Genomic DNA, 27,578 nt, shown 5'->3' on the forward strand with positions numbered 1-27,578 from the left:
CAGCTTCTCTATTTGTCAGCAGTAAAGTCAAGACGTTTCACAAGTTGCCATTTTATGATCTGTGATATCAAATGCAAACCAAATGCAGCTTCTTCTAAGAAAAAGAAAGCATTATGTTTATAAAATCACATTTAAGCTTCTACAAGCTGTTATTGACAGAGAAGACGGGTTGTTTTGTTCACTGTTTTCTACTTTATGTAACATGTTGTATTGTGTCAATTTTTGATGGCATCTCTACTGACCTGTAATGACTCAAACAAAAACCCTCAAACAACACAAGTGCTATAAAATGATATTTATTACTGCATACTAATATAAATGTGATTTCAGACATAAGGGGATATAAACATTTAACTTGATCGTCCAGGTCAAATTACCGACGTGTCTCAGCTTGTTGGTCCCACTTACAAAGGAAACTTACAAAGTTGTACAATCACTTAGATGCAGCTGAAAGCAGGCTCAAAATGGCAAGAAATAGATTTTAATGAGTCACATACTGCATGATCAGCTGACTTGATTGATGTTGTGTCCAGGCGTTAAAATGATAAACATATTTCAGTGTGCTCTATTTCAGTCTTCCAAATGACGGCAAACACGTTGTCTGGATTCTCAGAATACGCACATTTCACGATTACTGAGAACAGTGAAAGCGTTTCTAACCACATCTTAGAAACACTGTACTGAAATTACGCTACATAAAATGGGTTCATCCTAGGCTTTTCTTTATCACTGGACTGAGTGTTATTAATATTGGCACTGTCCCATTTTCTTAAAATGAACTGTAACATGCAATTTTTTCTCCCCAAGTGACAATGTTGTGAATACAGAATAAATGTGTTCCTTCTGATGGGGAGTTTTTATATTAGATTTATATGTGATTATTAAGTGCTTGTATTCACTTTACTTTCAGCGACCTTTATCCTTCTCATTGTGAGATGACGCATCAACAGACTCTGCAAAGCATCTTAATTTATATCCTGTCTTTCTGAGGAAGTTTGAGAGGTCAGTAAAACTCCTGTTTCAAACACATTTAGTATTACTTAGTTAACACAAACATTAATCTGACTGGCATAAATGTTAGCATTAGCCATTTAACTGTTAGCAGCTAACCCACGTTAGTTGTCTGTTATCATTAAGCTAGCAGCTATGGCTAATAATGAAATATTAACGGTAATTTTGGAGCTAGGCAGCAGATTTTATCAGTCCTGCCTGTCTGTAAAGTTATTGGACTGTTAATTTAACACGAAGGCACAGTTGTTTTTGTAAAAAAACAGTTTCATTTCTCACTGGCAGCCTACCTCTTCAACTCTGTTCAGCAACAAAAACGTGGGACTAAGTCGACAGAAGCACAGAAAATGAACACGGCTGTGGTTCAATCCTTTGCATGAACCAGCATTGTTCTAATATTTTAAAAGAAGTATGCCTATTTTGTCATTTTTTCATCTGCGGTGTTAGAAATAGCATCAGGTATTGAGTATTTTCCTGAGTGTCGGAATTCTAGTATCGCGAAAACCCTACTCAGGACATTACAGCCCAGCCCTGCTTCGACTGTCTGACCCTGGGAGACTAATTTACTGTTTAAAAAATAGATAATAATGATAATAAGAAGAATATGTGTGCTCCTGGTCACACTCCTCGTTCAAAGCTGCAAGCTCTTCCACTGCAATTTCCCGTTTGGTCTCTGGGTCTGAGCACCCAGCTGTCATTCCTAGTAACGATCCTCAACATAAAAGCTGAGTCCGTTTGAAACAAAAGTCGATGGTTGCTCTCTGCACAAGTTACAGGTCCATGATGCCTCATTTAAGTCATGTCTGACCTCAGCTTTTTATGGGCTGTGTTGTGGAACTTTTTAGCCTTCCCTTGTTATGTGAGTTTTTAAATCATTCACTTACATACAGCTTAACCAGCAAATTTCTTTTTCCTTCCCAAAAGCTTTTACATGGCTCAGAAATGTATTACTTAAACAGCTCTCACAAAGCATTTTCAGACTAATTTCCAGCCACAGAAACATTACTGCTCTCCGATAGAGGTGAAATATTTGGCAATAATAACACGTGGACACCTCACGTCTTTAGGTAACACAAGCTCTCCGTGTGCTTTGTGTTGTTTTCTTAGAAAAATAGAAGCTACATTGTAAAATTACTAAGGGTCACAGTTTCCCTCTAGCTTTCCCCGTGAGGTAATAAAGCTTCAACAGGTAGTGTTTTTCAGTGCTTATTCATAGCTACACAAAGTACTAAGGATAAATATGATGGTAAGTTTGCACTCTATATGTAAATAATACTGTACATACATTTACATAGTGGTTTGAATAAACATTCTGTATAAATGCATTTTTAGTGTCACCGAGTTGTCCTCTAGAGAGGCCTCAGCGTAGGAATATGAACGTGTTTATGTAGCATCGGTTTCATCAAAGCTTTTGCATTTACTATTACAGCCTGAGGAGGCACACTTCCATTATTTCATCAGCATTTTGGGGTTGATCTTTGAGTCTTTCAGTCTGCGGCGAGTCCTGTAGAAGTGACTCCAGGTTCCCCTTCTGACTCTGATCTGAAGGCCAGTTTGTTGGCACTGAGACTGCTGTTTGTCCCTGATGGGAGCACTGGTGTGTACAGGAGGAGGTGTGCAATTAGTGTGTTTTGCATTTATGAAGAGCTTGTGTATTTCTGACTGGAACGGGAGCTGGAGCGGTCTAGTCCGTTACCGTGGCATGAGCCCTTCCAGCGTCCTTGGTCATCCAGATGAGATGTTCTGTAACACCAGCAACACAGGCAAGACTACGAAACAGCAAAAAAAAAAAAAAGGTTTAGACTTTTGACAAATAGGTTTTCTTGTAAAACCACATTTGTAATTTTATTGCATACCTGGAAACAGTTTTTAAACTTTTGGCTGACAAAGTAGAGGGCAATCGGGTTAATGCAGGAGTTTATGGAGGCCATGTTGATTCCAATGTAATCCATCACTAACAGGAAACTGACAGATAAAAAAGCCAAGGTTTACATGCAAGACTACAGGAAGGTTCAGAATGGAGAACAATCGCACTGGCTATCTACGTGCCTACCTGAGCAGCTCACAGCGGTCGGGGTCATCCTCCTCATAGATTGTTTTCTTCAGAATACGGCTGAGATGAAGGGGCAGCCAGCAGAAAGCAAAAATCAACACCAAGCAGAACACTGTCTTTGCTACTTCCCTCCTCTGCAGCACACACACACAAAGAAATCAGAGGAACAGTAAGGTGACCATACCCAGCTCTTGATCTAATCACAATTCACAGGTTACTGTAATGTGTGGTGTACAGAAAGAAAATTTTTGCTGTCATTGGTTAGCTGTATTTCACAAACTAATATAAAGATCCACTGTGCCAGTGAATTTAGTCATTAGTTTGAGTGACCAGTACTCTCTGAGAAGAAGTGATTCTTGTAAATTATAGCAGACATCGCCATTGCATAAGCTAATCAGTGTAATGGTTCCCAGCATGGCTGTCATCTGCATCTCTACCTGCTTCATGTGGTCATTGAGTGCGATGCGCATGCCTTTTTTGCGGCTGAGCATCTCACAGGACATGAGAGTGTAGAAGATTCCCGTGCAGACCAGAGGGAAACAGAAATAGAAGCCAAACAGCCACCAGTCCTTCGCTTCCTTGTAGAACTGGGAAAAAAACAAAACAAGGGTACTGGAAAAAATACATATCTATTTTTCAAGATAATGTCATGTTAAACCTGTAAGAGGCAGGTACAGTGCAACTTTGGTCTAAGTACATAAATCCATTTGTATCTCATTTGATCCACAAGTTTCCCAGAACTCTGCGTCATCAACATAATCACTGTTTTCCTGGCCTGTTGTACGTCTTTGGTGGATTAGCTGCGTCTTTGCTAATCTTTGCTTATATGGATAATGTTGATATTGTTGCTGATATTTCAGCTTGAATATTTACTTTGTTAAACCAACATAAAATTGTGTGTATTATATTTTACAGTACTGTGCAAAAGTCTTGAGCCACCCCTCTGTTTTTAAAAAAAAATTTTCCTAGGAAAAGTGGAAATAGGTGAAAACATACATGGAAATACAGCATACAAGGAAAAATACGAGTTTGTAAAATTGCAACAACCTTGAAAGCCAAAACATGACAGAGCCTCCACGGTGTTTTACAGATGCTGCAGACATTGAACTTTTACATACATGCTGATGATGACTTTCTTATTTCTTAAGGACATAATTTTCAGATACGATTCCTCTGACATAGATAATTGGATACATCTTTTTTTTAGGCCAGCCACTTCTTTTGCACCAAAACATGTTTTTGGGAAACACCTTGATGGTGCAGAATATTATTTTAATGCAAACATTATTTGGCTTCAAAAACTTTGATGTGTTTTTCTGTTTTTTTCTTTTTTAATTCAGCTCAAGAAATGAGAACAAATAATGTGGTTTTTATGACAGGCTGCATTTAAAAAAGTGCCTAACGATACAATTTAAACTGTTTTTTTGCCAAGTTGACTGTTATGTGTAGACAACATTTACTCATCCCTCATAGATTAATGTTAAGCAGTTTAACAAATGAAAAAACAAAGGGAAAAAAAGATCCTCTAAAAATGTTTAGGCACAAGGACCGGACTAAAAATGTGTGATGATGCAGGCGATGTCCAAACTAAATAAAAACTTTGAAAGACCTTCAGAAAGCCTGGAGGACTTAAAAAAAATAACAGAAACTCTGGTTTCCTGGAGATTGTAAAGAAATGAGGAGTGGCTTATGACTAATAAACAGTACCTTGATTCATAGCAACAATCAGCTTAAATCTGACTATTGATCAAAGCTGACATTGTAGGTTTATAAGATAATTCAAATCCTGATGACACATTAAAAGCCAGCTTCCTGCTTTGTTTCCACTGAACTGTGTGGTTCCTTCCTTCAGATTTAAAAGAATCAAAATATCTTTGTGATTTTGATCCTGCTGCGTGGCTTTATCAATGAACTGTGAAAAAGTAATTTGACATGTTTTGCCTGCAGTGTGTTGTATTGCATTTCTTTGCTGTCACTAATAACTTACTGGCAGAGTGATAAAAGGAACCTGATTAAAGAAACACTCTAATTGTATCATTGCTGTCCAGGCGCTTTACTTTGAAGAGAACCATTCTGTTGACATTTGCACTCGAAAGTAACATCAGGTGCAAGCTGAATAGAATCCAAGGGGTTTATTCCCCCTCAGCCCAATCCTAACAGATCCAAATCAACATGCTGGATAACTTTGACCATGTGTTTGTGGGAAAGTTTAATAATCCCTATCAAACATTTTGAATTGATACATAACTCCTCTCTGCCAAACTGAAGTTGTTTAGATCATATATCTCAGAAAGATGTAAGTATCCAGCTGTTTGGAGTTTTTCCATGTTGCTGGTTTTCATATTTTCTCAGCTAAGGCGGAGGTTCAGACGGCAGACAAATTAAAGGAAAAATCTGAACCTTTGACCCGGCAGCATCAAACATTTTAGTCCTGACGGGAGAGGTCACTTCCTCTCTGATCAGCTGCAGCAGTTTCACCTATCTGCAGAGGGGTCGTCGTGTGATTTGATGAGTTTATAATAATGTGAATCACCAATGACGAGGCACACTGAAACTGTTCTAGAAGCACATGGTGGCCCATCGCCTAACTTAGATATTGTGTGTTGTTCTTCTTCTTTAAACTGCCACCCTGTCTGTAATTGTTGGCAGGATTATTCAAAGACTAACAAACTCGATTTTATGAACGTCGGTGCAAAAGGACAAAGGACATGGTGGAAAGAAGAAGCTATTTTAGTTTAGCGCAGATCCCGATCGCTTTCTTTAAAAAATTACAAAACAGGACAGTGGATTTTTTTCCACTTTTGGTGTAGACCACTGATGTAAGTGGGAATAATGTGCAGCTGCAAGTTAATGTAGCCCACGGGAGGCTTTAATAAGCGAACAGGAGTTCTGTGAGGTACATCCACAACGTTTCAAGAAGGTACCTACATCATTTTAAGCTCTTTCTGCTATAAATTAGGTTCAGCCTGGAATCTAACTCTTACCACATTCTTGCCAACAAATATTACACACGACTTCCCCGGGCAAACTGATGTTCTGTGATCAACACATGGAGCTGTGCTGATGCATTTCTTCGATTTACAACAGTTTAGTTTTTCTGTACTGAAGGCAAAATGCCTGAGACATGTTGTTGTTTCTACACTTCGTATTTCTCAGGCTGTTTATCATCTGTTTTGCGAACTCATGGTATAAATTATAATGTTATGACACCCTTAGTTTAGCATATCTCAAATTTATTCTGTTTATAGCAAAACACTAGTCACCTTTAATTTAATTCAGTTTTTTTTATATATTGCACCAAATCGCAATAATAGTTGTCTCAAGGCTCCTTATATTGTAAGATAAAGATCCTACAATAATACAGAGAAAACTATCCAACAATCACATGACCTCCTCTGAGCAAAGCACTTGGTGACAGTGGGGTGAAAAAACTCCCGTTAACAGGAAGAAACCTCCAGTAGAACCAGGCTCAGGGAGCCATCTGCAGTTACTGGCTGGGGGTGAGGGGAGGAAGAGCTTGTATGTTATTTATTGTGTTAAGTGTCCTGCATTTTAATGAGAATGTCATCATTGCCAGTTGTTAGCCCAGTGTTTAAGTGATTTTTAGAGAATGCTATCAAGCTGACAGCCCAAATTAACATGGTGGACAACGTGATCATGTTGCAGAAATAAGAGTATAGGCCAAAATGTAGAAGAGTTTAACAATATCTTGTTAATTTCTGTGCACAGTGATGAAAATTGGGAAACCGAAGGTAGCAAAGGACACCTTTTTGCAACAACTAACACCTTATGACCTTAATACATTTATATAAAAAGTACTTGTGCAGTTTTTCCACCTCATACTGGTGACCTCTACATTGTGATGCTGTAAATTTTGACTTGACTGTGACAATCTGGTGGTTACCTTCATAAAGCTTGTGGTCTGTTCTGGATGCAACAGGCAAACCCTCAGCTTGGTGCCTCTGTATGGTATCTCCAACATGTCGAATGCGAGCGCCTCGGGAACTGCCAGCACCACAGCAAGCAGCCAGATCAGTGTCACCTCCACAGCTTTCCACAGTGGGATTCCCATCCCTTTCACCCTGCTCCATGATGTCACTGCATGGTAGCTATAAACAGAGACATCCATTAGCTGCTTTTAATACTAACACTTGTCAGTGTCTATGTATGTGTGTGGAGTAGTGGTGTACTCACCGGTCAATACTGAGTGCGCACAAGCTGAGGACGGTGATTCCCACCGACGCTTTCTGGATGAACGGCATCAGCTTACAGACGTACACGCCAAATGGCCAGTCCTCGGCTAACAGCTGCAGGAAAAAGAGACGGAGAGGAGAGAGTTTTGTAAATGTAAGAAGTTCACCTGTGTAAACATGCGGGCAGACCTCTTTGAGGTCCATTTAGGGGTCCTTCTTTCCTCGTGTCTTCTTTCATTAATACAGCTTCTAATGCCAAAAGCAACAACAGCATGTTCCTCGTGACTGCCAAGTCCATCTCCCAGGGGCAATAAGTTCTGCTCAGGGTCAGGACAGCATGTGTAACAACAAATTATGGCCACACATCTGAATATCAGAAGGGACTTTATATTTTTCAGCTGCTCACAGCAATCTGTACTGTTCGCTAATCTATCAGAGGTTGTAAAGCCTTCGCACTCTAAATGTTTCTTCATTAAATCAAAAAGTTGAAATGCATCTTAATACTCCCACAAAAAAGTTTCAAATATTGTTTTTTGGTTTAATAAGCTCTTGCAGGCTGGGATTGTCTGGCTGCACTAAAATCTCTGACCATTGGATAGTGCAAGTGAATAAAGTCCTTTCTATGAAAATCCTAGCATAACACTTTACATCTGCCTTTTTATGGGTTTGACAATCCCTTGAAGTTTTAGGTAGACAAGTCTGCAACATCAAATCTTACAAAGCAATAAATAAACCTGATTTATTTATTCAATTCAATTCAATTTTATTTATATAGCGCCAAATCACAACAAAAGTTGCCTCAAGGCAACTTTTGATACAGAGATAGATACAGAGAAAAACCCAACAATCATATGACCCCCTATGAGCAAGCACTTTGGCGACAGTGGGAAGGAAAAACTCCCTTTTAACAGGAAGAAACCTCCGGCAGAAAAAATTACAATTATCAGGTTTACATTTTAGGCAATGTAAACTGCTTTAGCTTGAAGTAATACTAAAGTAAAATACAAGATGCATCCTCAGCTTTGGTAATAAACTGAATCAATATTAAGTTTCTACATATTGTGTAAGTCAGCTAAATTATTTAATGAAGACTTTGTCATGCGAAACTTTCACTTGTATTAACAGTGAATTGAATTTTATTCAAAGATATAACTGTGTGATTTTAACACAGCAAACAGTTTCTGAATTAGAGACCTGAGAGACAGAGATCACATTAAAGTGACAAACTCCAAAATGAAGCCACAAAAAACAACAGACAAACAGACTCATAGCTGGCAGAGGGGTAATCCAGCAACCAGTGGGTAATGTAGCTATGTCCATCTTTTATGTACAGTCGATGTTAAACTATGAGAAGAATCATAAAGACACATAGTATAAATCTGGTTACCTTGTACACATTGATGGGGATGGCGATGACAATATATAACAGGTCTCCCAGTGCCAAGCTGCCAATGAGTACATTGGGTCCATTCCTCATACATTTGTTCTTATATATGATCCTGAGCAGTGTTGAGTTGCCAATGATTCCCACGACAAAGATCAGGCAGGATATGATGGTGTTCACATATTTGAAGGTTTGCTTGATCTCCGTGGGGTTTATGCACATGGGGGGGTGCGAGCTCCGTGGTCGGCCCGGCTGCGAGGGTGGAAGAACAACTGATGCGTTGTTGTTGCCGGGTTCTAAAGCTTCAAGCCCACTTTGGGAGTCACGGACGAACCTGGAGGCTGCAGCCTCCGCAACCATCAGAAGACACAGCAGTGTGATGGCCCTCATCTTCACAGAAGCCTCACCCAAAGGTGCACAGAAGTAAGAAAACAAACACTTAAGGCACACACACGCATCCACCCACTGGGTCTTGCTCCACAGCTGGCAACGTCTGAGTCCAAGTTGTCCTGCAGAGAAAATAGTTCAACCATCAAAACAGAAAACTTGCTGCATGTGTGAAATGAAGACAAGCCTTCCAGAATGCATGCTGAGGTGAAAACCAGCAACGATGGTGAGTTCACCGCTTTGGCCTAAAGTATTTCTAACAAATGTTAGATTCTCAGGGCGCATAAAAAGATATTTATGGTTTGAAGAGGATGACTTTTGATTCATCTAGAACGCCAAAAGCACGTCTGTGTTTTTGTTTACCCTATAAAATATGTACTTGTTGCTGATCCTGTGATTTTTCAACTTGGGGTTCACATTTACAGTTCTGTACCAAATAATTATAAAAATAACTACTGAATGGATTATTAAAAAGTTTATTACATATAATAATGCCCCTCTGAGCATGACCAACATCACCAGGTGCAAATTTAAATTTCTCCTGTGCTTTGGTTTATGGTGAAAATTCTTTTTTTGAAGAAATTAAAAAAAAGAAACCCGTTTAACAATCTCAGCGACCCCTGCAGTATGTTCATGGATCAACTAAGAGCAAAATCATCCCCACACCATTGAGCCAGCCTATTGTCGCTCGATCCAGTAATTATAAAACAAAGCAAACATTTCAAGCACAATCCTGAGTAAGCAATTTGCTCTTGAATCAACAGGCGTCACAATATATTTAACTGAGTACATGTGCACGTATATTAAACACATCATCAAAGCAGCGTTTTTATGCGATGAAAAAGAAGCTGTAAAATAAAGGCTGGTGAACAAAGGGAGCAGGAGGGATGAAATATTGATGAAAACAGTGTTTGTGTGTCCCGTGCGCTCTAACATTGATTCTTTCTTTCACTCATAGAGGACTCTAACTTGGCTATGAGCCCTCTCAAGAATCATGCCCCTCCCACCACACACACACCCTCAGAATGGCCTGGAGCATGGAGGGATAAATGGGCTGATTGACGAATACAACCGCGTCTATAGAGACATGCTATCGGGGTGAAGACGTACACACACGCTCACACACCACACAGACACACTCACACACACATGGGTACAATCTTCATCTTGGCGCAGATGAGCAAACCTCTTTGACATGATGGTTTGGAAAGGCAACAATTTGCGGACACACAGGGTTACTTTTAAATAATCATGTCAGAATACACTTGCATTTGCAAAATTTAATGCAGTTGCACTAAAAGAAGCAACATACGCTTGAGCGCATGCACACACACACACTCGCTCAAAGACAACTGCTATTCATAAATGCATTTGACTGAAAAACACTAGTTGGTTCTGTTCTCACACACAAAGACAGAAAATCACATGGGTCAACTCACACACATATCACAAGAAATCAGTTTTGAAAAATGTGGCCATCGTCCAAACGTATGTCTCGGTCATGTGAATGATGCCTTTGTGTTGTGTAACATGGCAGCTCATTAGGCTATGTTAGAGCAGAATTGTCTGATTTAATTGGAAACCTGAGTTTTAACTGGCCCGATCCTCTTAATCTAATAGATTTGGCTTTAGAGACCATCTCCAACCTTTAGCTCTGCTGGCTCCACATCTGAAGAGGTTGAGAGAGAGGGAGGGGGAATGTTGGCAACCAGCTGAGCAGCAGTGGAAGGGATATTGCGGTGGTCAGATAGTGTATGCCTGTGCGTGGGGGCTGAAGGTGGGAGCGCAGAGAAGTGTTGAAAACTGTGTTTTTAAAAACAATGAAATGCAGGAAGACACAAGAGGCCAGGACAGGAGAAAACTGACAACTTGATCTACCGTACAATTTGGAAGGACAATAAAATAGGGAGGAATGCACAGGAAAGGGAGAGCCAGAATGAAGGAGGGGGGTATCTGAGCTACAATGAAGAAGAGGGCAGAAGTCATGAGAGTGACCTCAAAGTAAGAGATGGCAGGAAGATTTTAGGAAGCATTTATCCTCAGCATAAATTTCCAGGATGTCCATGATGTGAGGAAATGACATCAAACTGTCTTAATTTTCTTGGATCTTCACATTCTGAATTATCCGAGCAGCACACAATAAATGTGACTGTTGAAAGCAACATGTGGTTTTCATCCCAAGCTGTGGAAAGGAGGTGGCTTCATTTTATCATTAATTTTATAGCGCTGGCTAGATAATTAGTTGGCAATAAAAGTGCAACAATCAGATAAAGCTTCGCATGCCTTTATGACTGAAATGATTCCCAGAATACAGAATACAGCCGCTGAAAGTTATGTATTTTTTTTTAAAAGTGAGAACACAGTGCGCATAAACCTGAAAACTGTATTTTTAGACAAAAAGCTTGGGAGCTTGTATATCCGAGCAAACAAATCCCGCATAAGTAAAGTTTATGGGAATATTTGTTGAACATCGTCACGTTGTCCCTGCTGTTTAGAAGCGCAATGTCTAAAATCATGTGCACATCATCACAGTGCCGTTTTACATGGCTGTGAGGGGATAAAAACCAATGCTTCCAAATGTTTCCAAATCCACCGAACCTGAATTTAGGTAATAGTTAAACAGCCTCCTTTAAAAAAAAAAAAATCCCTATTAAAGTGTTAAATGTTTCTCCGACAGTGCCCTGCAGGATCTCCAGGGTGAAAAGATCCGATAAATCCTCTCTAGCAAGAAGGAAAAGCTCTTCAAAGCTTTACTCTTTTGATGGTGTTGTGATGCATTCATGCCACACATTTTAAAGACAAAGCCTGCGCGCTTGCAGGTTCTGGAAGCGACAAAGGTCGCAGCCTGAGATCAGCTGGTGATGCGGCGCACAAGCCGCTCGTTTTCAGCTCTGCAGCTGTCCGAAAACTACACGATCATGCAGGAGCATCAGAGGGCAGGCTGAAAGTAGGTTAAAGCATTCATCAAGTCCGGCACAAAGGACTGAATGGGGTTCAAAGCAGTAAATATAAAACTCTATGACATGGCAACAAAACATATTTGGCATGCAAAGTGCAAACTTCAAAAAGCCCGGAGAATGCAGTAGCAGACGCACAAGAGCAGTTAATATATACACAAAACTGCAGATAGATAGATAGATAGATAGATAGATAGATAGATAGATAGATAGATAGATAGATAGATAGATAGATAGATAGATAGATAGATAGATAGATAGATAGATAGATTGTAGTCTAGTATAACATAACATAACATACATTTGTTGTTGCCTCTCCATATTTAAATTGAATCAAATGTTAATTATTAAATTAATACCAGCTTCACTCGACTTACCGGACCGCGCTGTTATGATGTGCTCAAACTCAACGTTTTAGATCAATATTCCTCTGATTGGCCCGAAGCTGTTTGTGTGAGTTCCTGGCGTTCAGAGTTCACACCGTGCTTAGCTGTGCGTAAAACCTCCCCTCCCTGCTCCGCCTGCGCTCTGAGCAGCCTCCCGACAAGTCGAGGGGGTTAAATACCCAAGCCGGGAGGTTGCGAAAGCAGCCAATCAGACACAGCCATCCTTTCCATTGTGTTGTCAGGATGAATGCAGGAAGACTTTAGAAATACATCTTTTCAATACTGCAGATGAAAAGCTTATCGGATTGTTCCCGCAAAATAATAAATGTGTAATATATGACCTTTCCTTTGCTGTTTGCTTGTTTTATGGGAATCTTTTTTGCCTTCAGCCGTTCTCCACTGATGAGCCTCTTCAGAATCATCGACTCCATCTCCAGGGGAAAACTGAGGTGGGTTGCACCAAATATATCTCAGTTATTAAAACACTGATTCACCTGGACCACCTATGGGAAGCCTCATTCATCCATTCAAAAACACACTGATTTTTTTTTTTTTTAAAGATAACATTCATCCACACACTCACACTCCAATGGTTGTATCAGGGGAAACTTGCCTTTCTTCCACATGCAGGCTAGAGGAACCAGGGACTTAACCACCAACCTTTCGCCACAGCTGCCCCCGTGAAATCTTTTATCATTACTTTAACTGCTGTAATATGATCATTTCCCCCAAAATAGGTCAAATAAAGAACGTATTATTTATCTTACTGCCCACATGACTGAAAGATGATTACACACAAAATGAAAATATTCACATGATTTATTCAAATGGAGGAAGTTAGCGTTGTAACTGAACTCGGCTATTGAGGGTGGGCAGTTGCAACAGTGACACATATGCTGTTACAAAAATGTATCCTATGTTTATGATATGACTGCATGCATGACTCTAATATGGAAACATCTTTACAGGCTGCAGGATCAGAGGGTTTCACATCTGCCTTTTGCTGTTACTCTAACCTGCAGGTGTGAACTTAACACTTGTTTTTATTGCATGCATTGTTGTTTGATGACTAAGTGCTGTTTAGGTATTCAAAAGGTGCAACACATGCATTATCAAACAAACACAAACACACTGTGTGCTTTCATTTTTTAACAATCTTAGAGTTTAACAATTCAAAACATACAATAACAATAAAATCATTTCTCTTTGTAACAAATGCATGCTTGCACACTTACCCTCTGCATGTGTGAATCCTTCACAACACACACACACACACACACACACACACACACACACACACACACACACACACACACACACACACACACACACACACACACACACAAAACAAAGGACCTTTCTGTGGAGTCTGTTTAATGGCACCCATCCCCTGCTCTATTTTGGGACGCGACTATTCCTGGTGCATCATTATTGTCATTACCACAGCCTCAAATTATTAAACCATTAACAGACATTATCACCATTACACACTCCTTAATGCAGCATTGCTCTGCACCTGTGTGTGCTTGAGGAGACGGAGGAACCGAAGAGAGGATGTGTTGTTGTGCTTCTAGAGAATTTGGCCTTGGCAGATGCACACAGGCACTTTTTAAAGCTCTTCCTTCTTCCTCCTCCTCTACCACAGGAAGCCACCAAACTCTGAAATTGGAAAGCAGCAAATACGACAGCTCTTCAAGTTGGAGTCTATTTTGTTTTCTACTCAAGAAAGAACAGAGGTTGCAAAAAGACAATAGAGGAAGACAATGATTGATCTTCATGTGTGAGTTAAGTTTCCATGGCTCCACCTTCAGGCTGATGTCCAGTGGGAGGAACCTGATGAGCATTTGTTGGATATGATGTTTCTTGCTGCACAATAAGCCTCCTGGGGCAAAACTCATCCCCAAACTTATTAAGACTCTTTAAAAAAAACAAACAAACAAACCCCTCACATCATTGCTGAAGTTTTTCTGCCGCTTAATTTCTTTTCACCCATCTGAGCTATTTTTTTCCTGAAGGCACACAAGTGCACAGTTCATTCTTCTTTCTTCAGCTGTAATGTGATAAATCCAATTTCAACACATCATGTTCCGCTTCCAGAAAAAGCACAAAAAGAATCGTTCTTGTATCTTTCATTTATGCCTGCTCAACCTCTTGAACTCTGGAGTTTTTTAAACTTTGAAAATAAAGCCACACTTCTTCATAATGCCACAGCACCATTACTCCATCACTTTGTAAATAAGGTCTTCCCGCAAACTCAGAGATGTTTGACGTCTTTTTGTAATGAGTTATGTTAACTGAAAACAAATATCTGTGGGTTTGAACAATGCTTGGTCACTCAACATTAGTTTTTAACAATTGATATCACCGAGTTCATATGGTTAAAAAACTTAAGGGGTGCTGGATCTAACCTGATGAAACATGACGAGTTTATCCAGCAGACAGGACTGTTTTAACCTGGCACCATCTCTTTTTTTCCCTTTACCGCTTATCCGATCTTGACTGTGGTGGGGCTGGAGGTTATCCCAGTTTACCTTTGGGAAAAGGTGGGGTGCAAATTGGAAAGGTTGCTAGTCAAGGCTTCTGGCACCACCTCAAATAACATCAAAAACTCAAGAAGACTCTGGAGATTCTTTGTGTCAAATTTTGGCTTTGTATCTGATAAAATGAATGATGAGCACTGCAATATGAAATCCTGCACTGGCAGAAAAATGGAATGAACTTGATGACTGATTACATTTTTGTTGATGTGAATATCTGAAAGAGAAGTCTTTCTAGGGTGTAGCTAACCTGACAATTTGCATAATGGGAGAATATGTAAAATTTACTGGTTAACAATACTGGCCAGCACCAGCAGCTCAAATTAATCTCTTCGTGTAGGCTCGTGGAAACATGACTTTTGACATAAATCTAGAGAGGCCAAGCAGCACGAACAGTGAATGCACCATCTTCTTCTAAATGTGAAGACAAATGGAGGCTAAATGTTTCTTTTCGCTAAACTAAAACTTAATATGTGCTTATGAAAACTTACAATATATTTTATTTTGATCTGATTTTAAAACAGAAAATATGAAGACAGTAAAATCAGGTTTTAGTGGCAATATACATGCATACACCAGCAAAAAGAAACTTCCCAAACCAATACCATCCATCCTCTGCTCAACAGGGAAACATAGCACAACTGTACATAGATATAAGTACAAGTTATTCTGATACGTCAACACTTGATACGTCAACACACAAATGCTGGAAGAACCATCACCTTCAGATGACAGGAAATTGGTTAGGATGCTCAGAAACAACACAGGAACCACCATGAAATATGAACTCCTGAAACACCAGTCTCACTGCCCACAGTGAAGTAAAACATCGCCAAACACTCAAAGAGGCTGATTAAGAAAGAAGCACCCACTCGAAAATCAACACCTTCAAGCTCAAATGGCTCACATGGACAAGCTATGGTCAGACAAGACAAAGATTAAGCTAGCTGGTCACAATGAATGGTTGAGCTGGTTTTTATATAGCATGTCTCTTCTTTACTTGTGTTCACAGTAGTAAAGGTTTTCAAACCTAAGAAACTGTACCAACTATCAAGCATGCTGGTGGTACCATCATGCTCTGGAGCTTTCTTGCAGCCAGTGCTAATGCTGCATTGAACAAGGTGAATGAAATAATGAAGACATTCTTCAACTTCACCTTAAATCAACAGCTAGATGGTTGAAAGTTGGACACAATTATATGTTCCAACAGAACAAGGATCCCAAAATCCCAAATCCACTGCTGGAGACAAATAACATTCACATGGCCAATTTATAACACTTAACCCAGCATGCATGACTCTGAATTATGAGGGGCAGCGTGATCTCCCAAAGGAAACCCACAGGGAGAACATGCAAACCCAACACAAAAAGGCTCCAGTCAACCAGGAGGTTTGGATTAGAAGAAGTCCTGCTGTGAGGTGACAACGCTAACCAAAAAGGCAAACATCTCATTCTGTTTGCATCTTATTGTGACGTTTACACCTTATATACAGTTTTTGCAACCGTGAGAATAGCCTGCAGGACAAAATCATCAGGGGATTGCATGCAGTTTTGCTTGTCCTGTTTCAGCTCACTTGCTACCGTCAGCTTTCACTGATAATAAGAACATAAAGTACTGCCAAATGCCAGAACTGCTCTTTTTACAACACCGAGCCGTCCTCTATTGGTGTGCTGCTGTGATGTGGAACATTGCAACCTTAAAATGCATCCCTCTGGCTCTTGCTGTTGTATCATTCAGGTGTTAATGGAGAGATATTTTTTCAGTGGTGAGTATTAAAAGTTCTGTTTTACACGCTAATCATTTTTAAGGAGGGGGTGCCTTTTTGAAGGTAGATTGAAATAAAGAGGAAAGGCTAAGAGGAAAGTTCCTTGAACTAGTGGTCAGACTACACTATGTGCTGTAAGTCAGCGGTGCCCAACCCCCGGGTGAGTCGTTTGGTACCGGGCCGCGAGAGTTGAGGCTCAGGTGTGAAATTTATGGTTTCGGGGGTTTTATCAGTTTTTATTGTTATTTTTTTATCGTCGTTTATCGTTAAGTCGGTTTCCCTGGGTCTTTTCCCGTGTGTTATGAATAAACCTCCAGTTTTTTTGGTACCGGTACTGGTTTTATTTTGTTGTATTTATCCGCGACACCTTAAAGGCGTCTGTGAAAATAATGTCGGACATAAACGGGTCTGTGGCACAAAAAAGGCTGTAAGTTATAAGGAAGAAAGTTATCAGATAAAGTGTCTCATTCCTTTTGTTTCTAGACAAAGTAGCTCAATCTGATGATTTTTGGTAACTTTTACAGAAAGATCCAATTTCTGTGGTTCTTCTCCTAAGGTCCAGAGATTCCAAAAAATCTATTTTCTTTTCTTGGTATCTTTCACTAAAATGATGCTAAAACCCCAAAACATCTCTGTTCTGCAGAGTTTAGCTGTTTGCCACTGGAGTGGTGACAGGAAATGAGGGAGAACATCATGCTCAAAGAATAGTGAATATTTGGATGCATAATACTCTCCATGTTCTCCAAATGTGTGAACAGGGTACAGTTGGTACTGCTATAGTGCTGACAAAATAATGGTTCATTGTTTACTCTATTCAGCTGAGCTAGCTCCGGATGGATTGGATATTTGTGAGGGGAAACAAAGATTTAGAGCACAGCTGAACTCAATCTTTCAGTGACCAGACAGACTTAAATCTCAGGGGACAATAGCCATTTTTGCTTTGGCTTGATGGAGCTAGAACTGTATATGAGTGATGAAGTTGAATAGGTGGAGTTTGGATTCCACAGGAAGATTGCCACATTAGGATGCTGGAAATTAAACAGCATTGTTAGGCCTCCTCGCCAGACTTCACTCATCACTGTTGCTAAAGCTGCAAAGAACTCGTGTTGGTCCACTGTCTCAGGATTGCATATTCCTGCCCTTGCATCAAGTCCAAGTTATCCTTTGTTCAACAGTGCTGTGGTGCAGAAGGACCTGTCTGTTTTATGGAAGTACTGGTTTTCCAATATAAGTACAAATCATCCTGAAGATGGAACAATGGACGCTGTGTACAACTGAGAGATGAGTTGGATTTACAGTTACTCTGGTTTTGACTGTTTTTAAACATTTTGGTTTGAAAAAAATAAATAAAGGGAGGATCCATTCATATAGGAAATTATCCATGAGTCCCCTTTTAGGGTGGCAGCATAAATCCTAAAGCATTTTTCAGATTTCTTGTAGAACAGACCTATGACAAGAATTGCATAATTTTCCTTATTTTGTCCATCATTTTGACATAATAGTGGACACTACAACAACAAATGGTACATTACCCTCAGAAGACAACATAAATGCATAGTGGGATTAAAAGGCATGAAGGGAAAATGAGAGAAAAGGTGCTCAGTGCTTTGTGGACTATCTGGAAACACATTGTCTGGTCTGTTTTCAGGGCTTCTGGAGTAGCCAGTTGATATTTGAGCAAAAGTACTCAATTACAAGCAAAACTATGAAGAGAACCCCCCCCCCCCCACACACACACACAAAAACCCAACCCCCCCCCCCCCCCCAGAAAAAAGAACAACAACAACAATCTGCCATTGAAATTGGCACCAGCTGTTTAAAGATTCTCGATATTTAAATACAGAAACTGTTCTACCTTGGGAAGAGCCAAGGCCTATAGCAGTATAATTCAGCGATGGCGAAGGATGAAGGTGATAAATCCTAAGACAAATTGTGAGATGGATTGACTGATCAGTTTGCCGTTGGACTTAAAGATGAGCTTTGGCTCTGAAATAATCCTAAAAATACAGCTTTAGACTGACAGGATCAGGGGATGAGTTGAGCAGAAGGTGCACATGGTCCTGCCAAAGACAGCACCATTAACACTCTAATAGTTTCTCTTCTGCACGCTGCTGCTTCTGTAGCACGATACCACTTGGCAGGAGAGAGAAGAACAGTAGGCAATATATTAGAGAGAAATCTCTTCATTGAGCTTGGAATTTATTCTTTAATGAAATCCAAACCAGCTCTGTGATTTTGTTTTCTCTCTTACGAATAAAGAAAATACCGCTGGATATCAAATGTACGGAAGACTGAGAAAATTGCAGCATTACTCAATAGGTGATTTTCCCAGGGATACAACCTGAACGATTTGTCATGAATTTCTTAGAGTGTTGGATGATGAGATCTCTGTGCCAAATATTTACCAGAAAATTACGTTTTATGATAACTGCAGTTTTCCGGTAAATATTTGAGTAAGGTTGGAAATTGTCATATAGTTGGTGCAGAGGAAAAGCACATCTGGTAGCAATCTGTTTTGCAGCTCTGTATTACGTTTAGTGTATAGCTGGGCCTAGGCATGTGTGCATTAGCACTGACGAGAGGGTTATCACAGGGCTATTATGAAAATCCCCCCTCCCTGCTCTGTCCACACCCGTCTGCTGTAATTTTCAGAAACGTGTACAAATTTGATTGATGATGTGAGAAATGGGAAAAGGTACCTTACACTGTACAAAGTTTCTTCTTCTTTTTTTAATTTTTGAAGCCTTTCCAATTAGTAGCTCAGTGATAACCCCAAAGCCACACTATGCACACATGTTGTAACCCTCCCTCAGTACGTGAACAATTCCCACCAGCCCCTGGCTGGTTCTACCCTTGGGAACAGGAACAGTGACTTCCAGATGACATCAACATCTAGGAAACCTGCTGCACGCATCCGATTTATTATTGAATAAGCAACGTTTGCAGTGCTGGCTTCGGGGCAAAGGGTCTATTTAGCAACAACATAACAGTACGAGATAGCTAGTGTCAGAGTCAGGATAGGTGGGTACTTCCTTTCCGCTAAGGCCCTGTGCAGGAAACATCTGATACACAAAGACAGCATCAGGGATGCTGATAACTTCAAGGGCTTGAATGTTTCTTGTTCAGTAGTTCTCAGTTTGGAACAATAGCTTGCAGAATAATTTAAACGTGCATGACAGATTTAGAAGTTCTGTAACTGAAAACCTCAATAAGCTGGCATGTGAACTTAATAAATCTGACCTTCCCTGATAAGCTTGGTTCCCTTATTGGACTAATTTTATGGGAAAGATTTGGGATAGATCTTCTGCAAAAAATCCCCAGCATGTGACTTTTATCCCTGCAAACATGGTTAAAACAGCAACAATGTCTTCCCAGTCAAAACTGGTCAGCTAACAACATTTATTGACAACAGGTTTGGTTACTAAGTAGCTCTGAACCTTGTGAACAATTATTAGCCAAAGTATATTTTTGAGGATTCATTTTTACTATTGATCAAGTAAAATGCTAAATCCAAAATGCTAAAGTCAAACCTGAATGTCTATGAAAGCAAAAGTGAGGTTTTGGCTTTCCTAGAAGAATAGAACAAGTGAGAGTAATAAAAAAAATCCCCAACAGATTCTAAATCTAACCCCACCTCCACCTTGCTGGCATCTGATTTGAGGTGGAGCTCAGTGCATGTTTCTGGTCTAGCCACAGTCCCGTCTATCTGGCCCATGAAGAGTCACTCTCATGTCATCAGTCTATAAAATCTTTGAAAAATCTGTTTTCAGATGTTTCTTGGTCCAGTCTTGATGGTTGGGTTTCAGCCTGCCTTACCTTGGTCGTGTCTCTGAGCACTTTTGCCTTTTCAGAGTTCGTTAAAACTCTTTTTACCTCAGGAAAAGGAACTGCTTGACAATGATGATTTTGAACTTGAAAAACATGGAAGTTCATGCCTGTCTGAGGTTGAGAGGTTTTACAGCCTTAAAACACCTATAATAATTGTAAAAAATAAAGCTGGCTGCTTTGCAGATTTCACCTATTGCAATTTATTTTTAGAACGTGACTCCCGCGGTAAACGAGGGACCATTGTACTACACCATTACTATGTGAAGGTTGAACCAGTGGCATCTTCCACTCACTTATCGATGCTTGGCTGTTCATGAAGCTTTAATACATCTTTAGTACAATACCTGACTGGTAGATGTCTGAATGATGTTAACACATATAAAACATAATCATTTACTATTTCTCTCCTCCCTAGTTTTCATAGAGGACATCTGTATTGAGGGGAGAAAAAATATCCAGACAGATCATTCTCATGTGGTTTAAATGTGGTTTCCAGCCCCAGTAAAGCTCAAAAACATACCATATGTTCATTGGTTTAGAGCTTCGGTGTACTGCCTGGTTCTCCTCTAACACCTGTCCCCCCCCCCAAATACAACGTAAGCAGGCTGAATGTCACGCTACAGGGAGGCCTTTGCTGTCATCTCTCTTATTTTATCACCCTCTGCTGTGGGTTTCTTGTGGTTTTCAGGAGTTCTGGAAAATCTGACCATAAATAAATCACTGATTTTATTTGTCCCTATGGGGCTGTTAGTCATACTGCAGTGGGATACACCATAACCAGTGGGTAACCCATTTAGCACACATAGACACATGAATGTAACACTAAATCAGGAATTTAGAAGCACACAATATAGAAAGCCATGCATGCACAAAAACAATCTTTTTTTGGTTTTGGGTGGATGGGTTATGCTAACTTATAAGATAAGATAAGATAAGATAGAACTTTATTAATCCCTCGGGTGGGTTCCTCTGGGAAATTCGATTTCCAAAAAAGCACAGCACCGACAGAAGTTACAGAGTTATACACACACACATATATATAAATACAGAGACAATATAAATAAAATATACGAAGGGGATAAATAGAATAAATAGGAATAAAAAATAAAAATACAAGTGAATTGCACATTTCAAGTATTGAGTCTATTGCACTGTTGACTATTTACAAAAGTATTGCACAAGGTATTGTACAGTGAGGTGAAGAGGCACTACAGCTTAGTTGTTCCCCCCTCCTTTGTCCTCCTGTTTCCCCTCCCTCTCCCCTCCAGAGAGGAGTTAAACAGTCTGATGGCGTGTGGGACAAAGGAGTTTTTAAGTCTGTTAGTTCTTGTCTTTGGGAGAAGCAACCTGTCACTGAACAGACTCTTCTGGTTGTTAATGGCCGTGTGCAGAGGATGTCTGGCATTGTCCATAATGTCCATCAGTTTCTTTAATGTCCTTTTCTCTGCCACTGTCACCAGAGTGTCCAGCTTCATGCCGACCACAGAGCTAGCCCTCCTGATCAGTTTCTCCAGCCTGGATGAGTCCTTCTTTGCTGTGCTGCTCCCCCAGCACACCACAGCATAGAAAAGTACTCCAGCAACCACCGACTGGTAAAACATCCTCAGGAGCTTCCTGCAGATGTTAAAAGACCTCAGCCTCCTGAGGAAGTACAGTCGGCTTTGGGCTTTTTTATACAGGTGCTCTGTGTTGCATGACCAGTCCAGTTTATTGTCCACCCACAGCCCGAGGTACTTGTACTTGTTGACCACCTCCACCTCCTCCCCCTCTATCTGAACCGGCAGTGGACCTGCTCTAGACCTCCCGAAGTCCACAACCAGTTCCTTAGTCTTTGAGGTGTTGAGTTGCAGGTGGTTTGTGTGACTCCATGCGACAAAGTTCCTCACCAGACTTCTGTACTCCTCTTCCTGATCATCCCAGATACACCCCATGATGGCTGTGTCGTCTGCAAACTTCTGAATGTGGCATAATTCAGAGTTGTAGCAGAAGTCAGAGGTGTACAGGGTGAAGAGAAGAGGGGACAGCACAGTTCCCTGTGGTGCTCCTGTGCTGCTGACCACAGTGTCAGACGTGATGTCCTTCAGCCTGACGTACTGTGGTCTGTCGGTGAGGTAGTCGGAGATCCAAGCCACCAGGCAGGGGTCCACCTCCATCCTGTTCAGTTTTTCCTGAAGCATACAGGGCCGGATGGTATTAAAGGCACTGGAAAAGTCAAGAAACAGGATCCTGACCGTGCCTTTTCCCCCATCCAGGTGTGAGTGGGCTCTGTGTAGGAGGTACAGGATGGCATCCTCCACTCCGACACCTGCCTTGTATGCAAACTGTAGTGGGTCCTGGGCATGTTGTACCTGTGGTCGGAGGAGGTTGAGGAAGAGCCGCTCTAGAGTCTTCATAAGATGTGACGTCAGTGCCACCGGTCGGAAGTCATTCAGCTCATTGGGCCGGTTCTTTTTGGGGACCGGGACGATGCAGGATGTCTTCCATAGGGCGGGCACTCTCCCCAGTCGCAGACTGAGGTTGAAGACTCGTTGTAGCGGCTCCCCAAGTTCAGCAGCACACGCTTATCTAAGTCTGATCAATGTCTCATTTTTGTAGAGTCCATGAGTACAAAAGGAAAAAGAGGACTGACATTTAACTCTGATAGCCAGCTTATGCAATTGCATGTCTGGCTGTGTGGCGCTGAAGTCCCCAAACAATTCTGCATTTTCAGTCGAACTCTTAAGGCGAAGATCCTGAGTCCCTTCTCAGTTCTAGAAGCAAAGCTCACTGCTGTTTTAAATATTTTTTCTCATGATTTTATTAATAAAGAGGTCAAGGCCGTGGGTCTGAAGTCATTCTGAAATTTGGGAAGTTTGGCTTTAGTTCAGGAAGCTATCATGGATTGTTCCCACTGTTTGTGGACCCTGTGCAGTAAAAAGGACATAGAAAAAATATAAGAGTAAATATAGGGACTGTTGTTCTGCTCAATAGTCAAGCATTTGGGTACTTATATTATCAAGGACAAGACATATTCCCTGCTAGCTCTAAACACAAGTATTTATTTTAAATACAGAGGCTGTAACTGTTACTTTAGCTAGGATCTTATTAACCTTTTATTATTAGCCATTTCACACACATGAAACTTTACTAAACAAACTATAATAAAAGTTCAGAAAGGAATAAAGAACCAGACAGATAGAACTACTTAATATTGTTTTACCCGTTCACCTGAAAACAGCTCCCTGAATGCAGATTACAATAAGACAGGCAGTTCTTTACTACCATGTGAATGATGGTAACAACCATTTGGTGCTTCCTTCAGGTCTGGACTGTAAAATAGTGTCTCTCATCACCCTGTGTGTGCAGAGATGCACGTATAACAAGTCTGCTGTTCCATCTGTATGAAACACTGAGTAGTACAGGGCGCTGATTGAAATCTGGGATTGTTAGAACATCCTAAAATGGTTTTCATTTGAGTATTTTTTTACAAGTGTAATTCTGGTATGCCAAAACCAAAACAAATCGTGTTACACTCAAGAGATCTAGCATCACATGTACTGAAAACCTGATGGTTTTCTCCAGTGAACATTGATTGAAACTACATAAAATTATCTTTGGAGAGTTTGGAGATAATAAACATCTGAATAGTAATTAAAAATAAAATCTGCAGCACTGTGCAAGTCTTTAGCCACTCCTTATTTTTTTCTATTTGGCCTTCATGGTATCAGACTGTGCCATTTTTAAACGGCATCTTCAGTCCAGTCCTTGTGCCTGACCATTTTCAAATGATTTTTTTCTTTTGCTGTTTTTCTGTTAAACCATTTAACACTGACCAGTGAATTCAAGCACAAAAAGGCACCTAACTCAAAGGAGGACACAACGCTGTGTCTACAGAAAACTTAGTAAAGAACTGAATTTAAAATGTTATCTTTAGGCACTTTGTTACTAACAGCCTGTCACAAAAACACACATTTTGCTTTCATTTCTTTAGCTGAATATATGAAAAAGGCCAAGAATAACACAGTTTGACAGACATGAAATAATATTTTTACACTAACAAGGTGATTGGCAAAGAGCTATCAGCTGGAAACTTGGCGTGGTGTCCAGTGTTTCCTTTGAGGAAACTGGACTGGTGGAGGAAAAAGGTATAAATGTCAGACCTGAAAACCTATCTACAGCAGATGAGCAGGATCTGAAAGTCATATCCTTAAAAAAAGAACTGACAAAGGAACTGAGAGATGATTCATCTTCTGTTCACCTTATCAGAACTGCTCTCAGTGGAGGGTTGGCTATCAAGAAGCCATTCTTAAGAAATGAAAACAGGGAGAAAAAACTGATATATGCCAAATTATACATGAACTAGACTGAAAATCAGCGGCAGTGTTATGGATGGATCAGTCCAAATGTTAAAGCTTTGGTTCAAATAATGATCAGTATGTATGGAGGAGGTCAGGAGAGCACTATCATGTACAGTACAATCTGGAAGGAATCTGATTGACAAGAGCTGCATTTTTCAGCACGACAGTGATCCCAAACACTTTGTAAAAACATACCTGGATAGAAAGACACACTATGGATCACTATCCAAGGCCTGCACAGAGCCCAGATTGCAACATTATTGAAGTAGTGTGGGATCATTTTGATAGAGAACAGAATAACAGACAGCCAACATCCAAAGGAGAACTTTTCAATAAATCACTCCATCTTTTTCCCATTTTCCTAGCAAAATTCCAGACTATTTGCATGGTAGTGTAGTATATTTTTGTCCATTTCTAAATTCCTGAAGTGCTAAGGACTCTACCAAACTGACCTCTGAATTGCACACACTGTCTTAGATGTTTGACGCCATAATTTTATTTTGTAGATTTGATTCCAGATGGTTACTGGGGGAATAACATCCCACATTCCTAAAAAGCAATTGCTGGTTTCTTCACTAAAAAGAAGCATTTTAGAAAAAACATTCTGACAAGTGCTCATCCTGCACTTGCCACCTCCATAGCAGGTTTAGTAAAATGTTTACACTACTCCATCCAATTCTTGGCTTTGTGCTTGGTGATGAAAGGCTCGGCCATGTAAAGCTATGCTGTTAAACTCCTGGGCCCGTATCCCTAAAGAATCTTTGTGCAAAAAGTGGCTCCTAGCGGCCAAATTCTAAGAAAATTCTCGGAGTCGTGACGTTTTCTTAGAATTTCCCCTAAAAGTGACACGACAATCCCAGTTAATATAAAAGCTATTCCTCAAGATTCCTAGCGCTTAAAAGGGCTCCTAAGGCGAGATCTGCTAAGAGCAGGGAAGAGGACTTTTAGTGGCTTAGGAGTTCCCCTAAGCAGCTGCACAAAATGGCCAACAGAAGAGGCAGGAGAGATGTCCTGCAAACACTGGATGACAGGGAATTATTGAGATGCTACAGATTGGATCGTGCAGGAATCATGTTTGTGGTGGATCTCCTCAGAGATGCAATTACTTCACCAACTCGACGCCACAACACTATTACACCGGAGACGAAAGTAATCACAACCCTGAGGTATTTGGCAACTGGGAAAATGCAACAATGCAGCAGTGATGACTTGGGTCTGCAATCACAGACATTGCTAAAAGCTGAGCCGTGTTACCCTCGTTAAGACCACACTGGACTTGTAACGTTGTGATTTCTACTTCATTAAGGACAGCCTCTTGAGATAGGCCATCTTGTTTTCAACAGGGTCCATATGGGAGTGAAAGTACAAAATATGCCAGCTAGGATATTAATATGAGCAAATAAGACACGAATCATTATTTGAACAGGGTGTAATGAGTTTAAGTTTTCACATATTTTAGATTCTAATGTTAGGCTATAACCCCTACAGCTTACTATTCATTTTCCAGATATTTTCTTGAATGTGAAATATTATTTACAATTACAGTCAGCATAAGATTAGAGTATATAATATGTTTATTGATTTGAGGGTACATCCTTTGCTCATTATCACCAAAAGCTCATTTCCATCAAACTTGTAGGATCAACCAATCACGGCTTTTGAAATGATGACTCATACCTAGCAACGGGGTCAACCACACCTCCTCACTAAGATAGGATTTTCCATCCATTCCTTGCTCAGAGTTCACTGAAAATGTTCTGGAATCACTTCTAAGCTAAAACTCCTGGCAAGGAATTTTTAGGTTAAGTTAGGAGCTCTCTGAGAGGATTCTCAGAATCTTTAGGGATACGGGCCCTGGTGTGCACTGTTTGTGCTGATGTTAAAACCACAGGAGGTTTGGAACCCTGCAGTTACTGAATCACCAAAGCGCTGGCAACTTTTGAGAACTATGGGCCTCAGCACTCAGTGCCTAGCTCTGTATCTTTATGTGGTTTGCCACTTTGTGGCTTCTTTGGTGTGGTTCCTATTTGACTCCATCTTACAGTAGAATCAGTTACATCTGATCGTTCAAGAGGAAAAAGTAGCAGAGACAGAGGTACAGTAAATATAATATGATAATATTTGTTTGCTTTAATTATCTAGCAGAACGTAGTGTTAACCTGCTAATTTGCTGTTGAATGCTAGTAGCCTTTAGCCTAGCATGGTTTGCTAATCAATAAATAGCTAGTTTTAAGATCAGTTAAAGTGCTTTATACTGTGGCCTTGAAAGCCAAACGGACTGCAACTTAAGAAAATACCAGCATTAAGAAAAACGTTGCAAAAGCACACAAAACACAACGGAAATAGGACAAAAGAAAACGGAAATAAGAAAAAACATATTTCCAAAAGCACAAGGGAAATGTTTCTGGGGAGACAATAACTCGACGGACAAGTTGCAGGATCAAAACATGCTAGGTAAGTGTGTTTTAATCTCATGATTCATATAATACTGATGATAGATTTTTAGGCTAATAGTTAGGCTAACACACTTACCTCTCATCTTTTCTTTCCTCGCAAAACTGATAGATTCTCCACTTCTTGTAAGTGTCTGCCAGCACAATTCTTAGCTTATGGTTTCCGCAACTGGTCCGTCGGGTTATTGTCGCCCCAGAAACATTTCCCTTGTGCTTTTGGAAATATGTTATTTTTTTGTATTTCTGTTTTCTTTTTTCCTGTTTCCGTTGTGTTTTATGTGCTTGCAGC

The 27,578-nt window shown here is 40.3% G+C and overlaps 1 protein-coding gene across 2 annotated transcripts; it reads right to left on the bottom strand.

Moving 5' to 3' along the window:
* Positions 1–280: 280 nt before the first annotated feature.
* On the bottom strand, positions 281–27,436 carry LOC113033752 (endothelin receptor type B-like). Of its 2 annotated transcripts, none has more exons than XM_026187835.1 (9): positions 27,369–27,436; positions 8,642–9,147; positions 7,256–7,368; positions 6,966–7,170; positions 3,499–3,648; positions 3,062–3,195; positions 2,865–2,973; positions 2,705–2,777; positions 281–2,602 (listed from the first exon to the last, which is right to left on the bottom strand). In XM_026187835.1, the coding sequence occupies exons 1-9, from the start codon at positions 27,373–27,375 to the stop codon at positions 2,496–2,498; spliced, it is 1,404 nt and encodes a 467-aa protein (XP_026043620.1). In that variant the 5' UTR covers positions 27,376–27,436; the 3' UTR covers positions 281–2,495. The 2 variants fall into 2 exon arrangements, with proteins under 2 accessions (XP_026043620.1, XP_026043628.1); XM_026187843.1 differs by lacking the exon at positions 27,369–27,436 and adding an exon at positions 12,360–12,510.
* Positions 27,437–27,578: the final 142 nt, after the last annotated feature.

Source organism: Astatotilapia calliptera, chromosome 2, assembly GCF_900246225.1.
Source record: "Astatotilapia calliptera chromosome 2, fAstCal1.2, whole genome shotgun sequence".
In the NCBI taxonomy this organism is placed as follows: Eukaryota; Metazoa; Chordata; class Actinopteri; order Cichliformes; family Cichlidae; genus Astatotilapia; species Astatotilapia calliptera.

What these genes read in the sequence shown, in the direction of transcription:
- LOC113033752 (XM_026187835.1), bottom strand. An exon ending in TCCCCATCAATGTGTACAAG is followed by an intron (nt 7,369 to 8,641) that starts GTAACCAGATTT and finishes TTTTTCCTGCAG; the next exon opens with CTGTTAGCCGAGGACTGGCC. An exon ending in AGACCACAAGCTTTATGAAG is followed by an intron (nt 3,649 to 6,965) that starts GTAACCACCAGA and finishes TTTTTTTCCCAG; the next exon opens with TTCTACAAGGAAGCGAAGGA.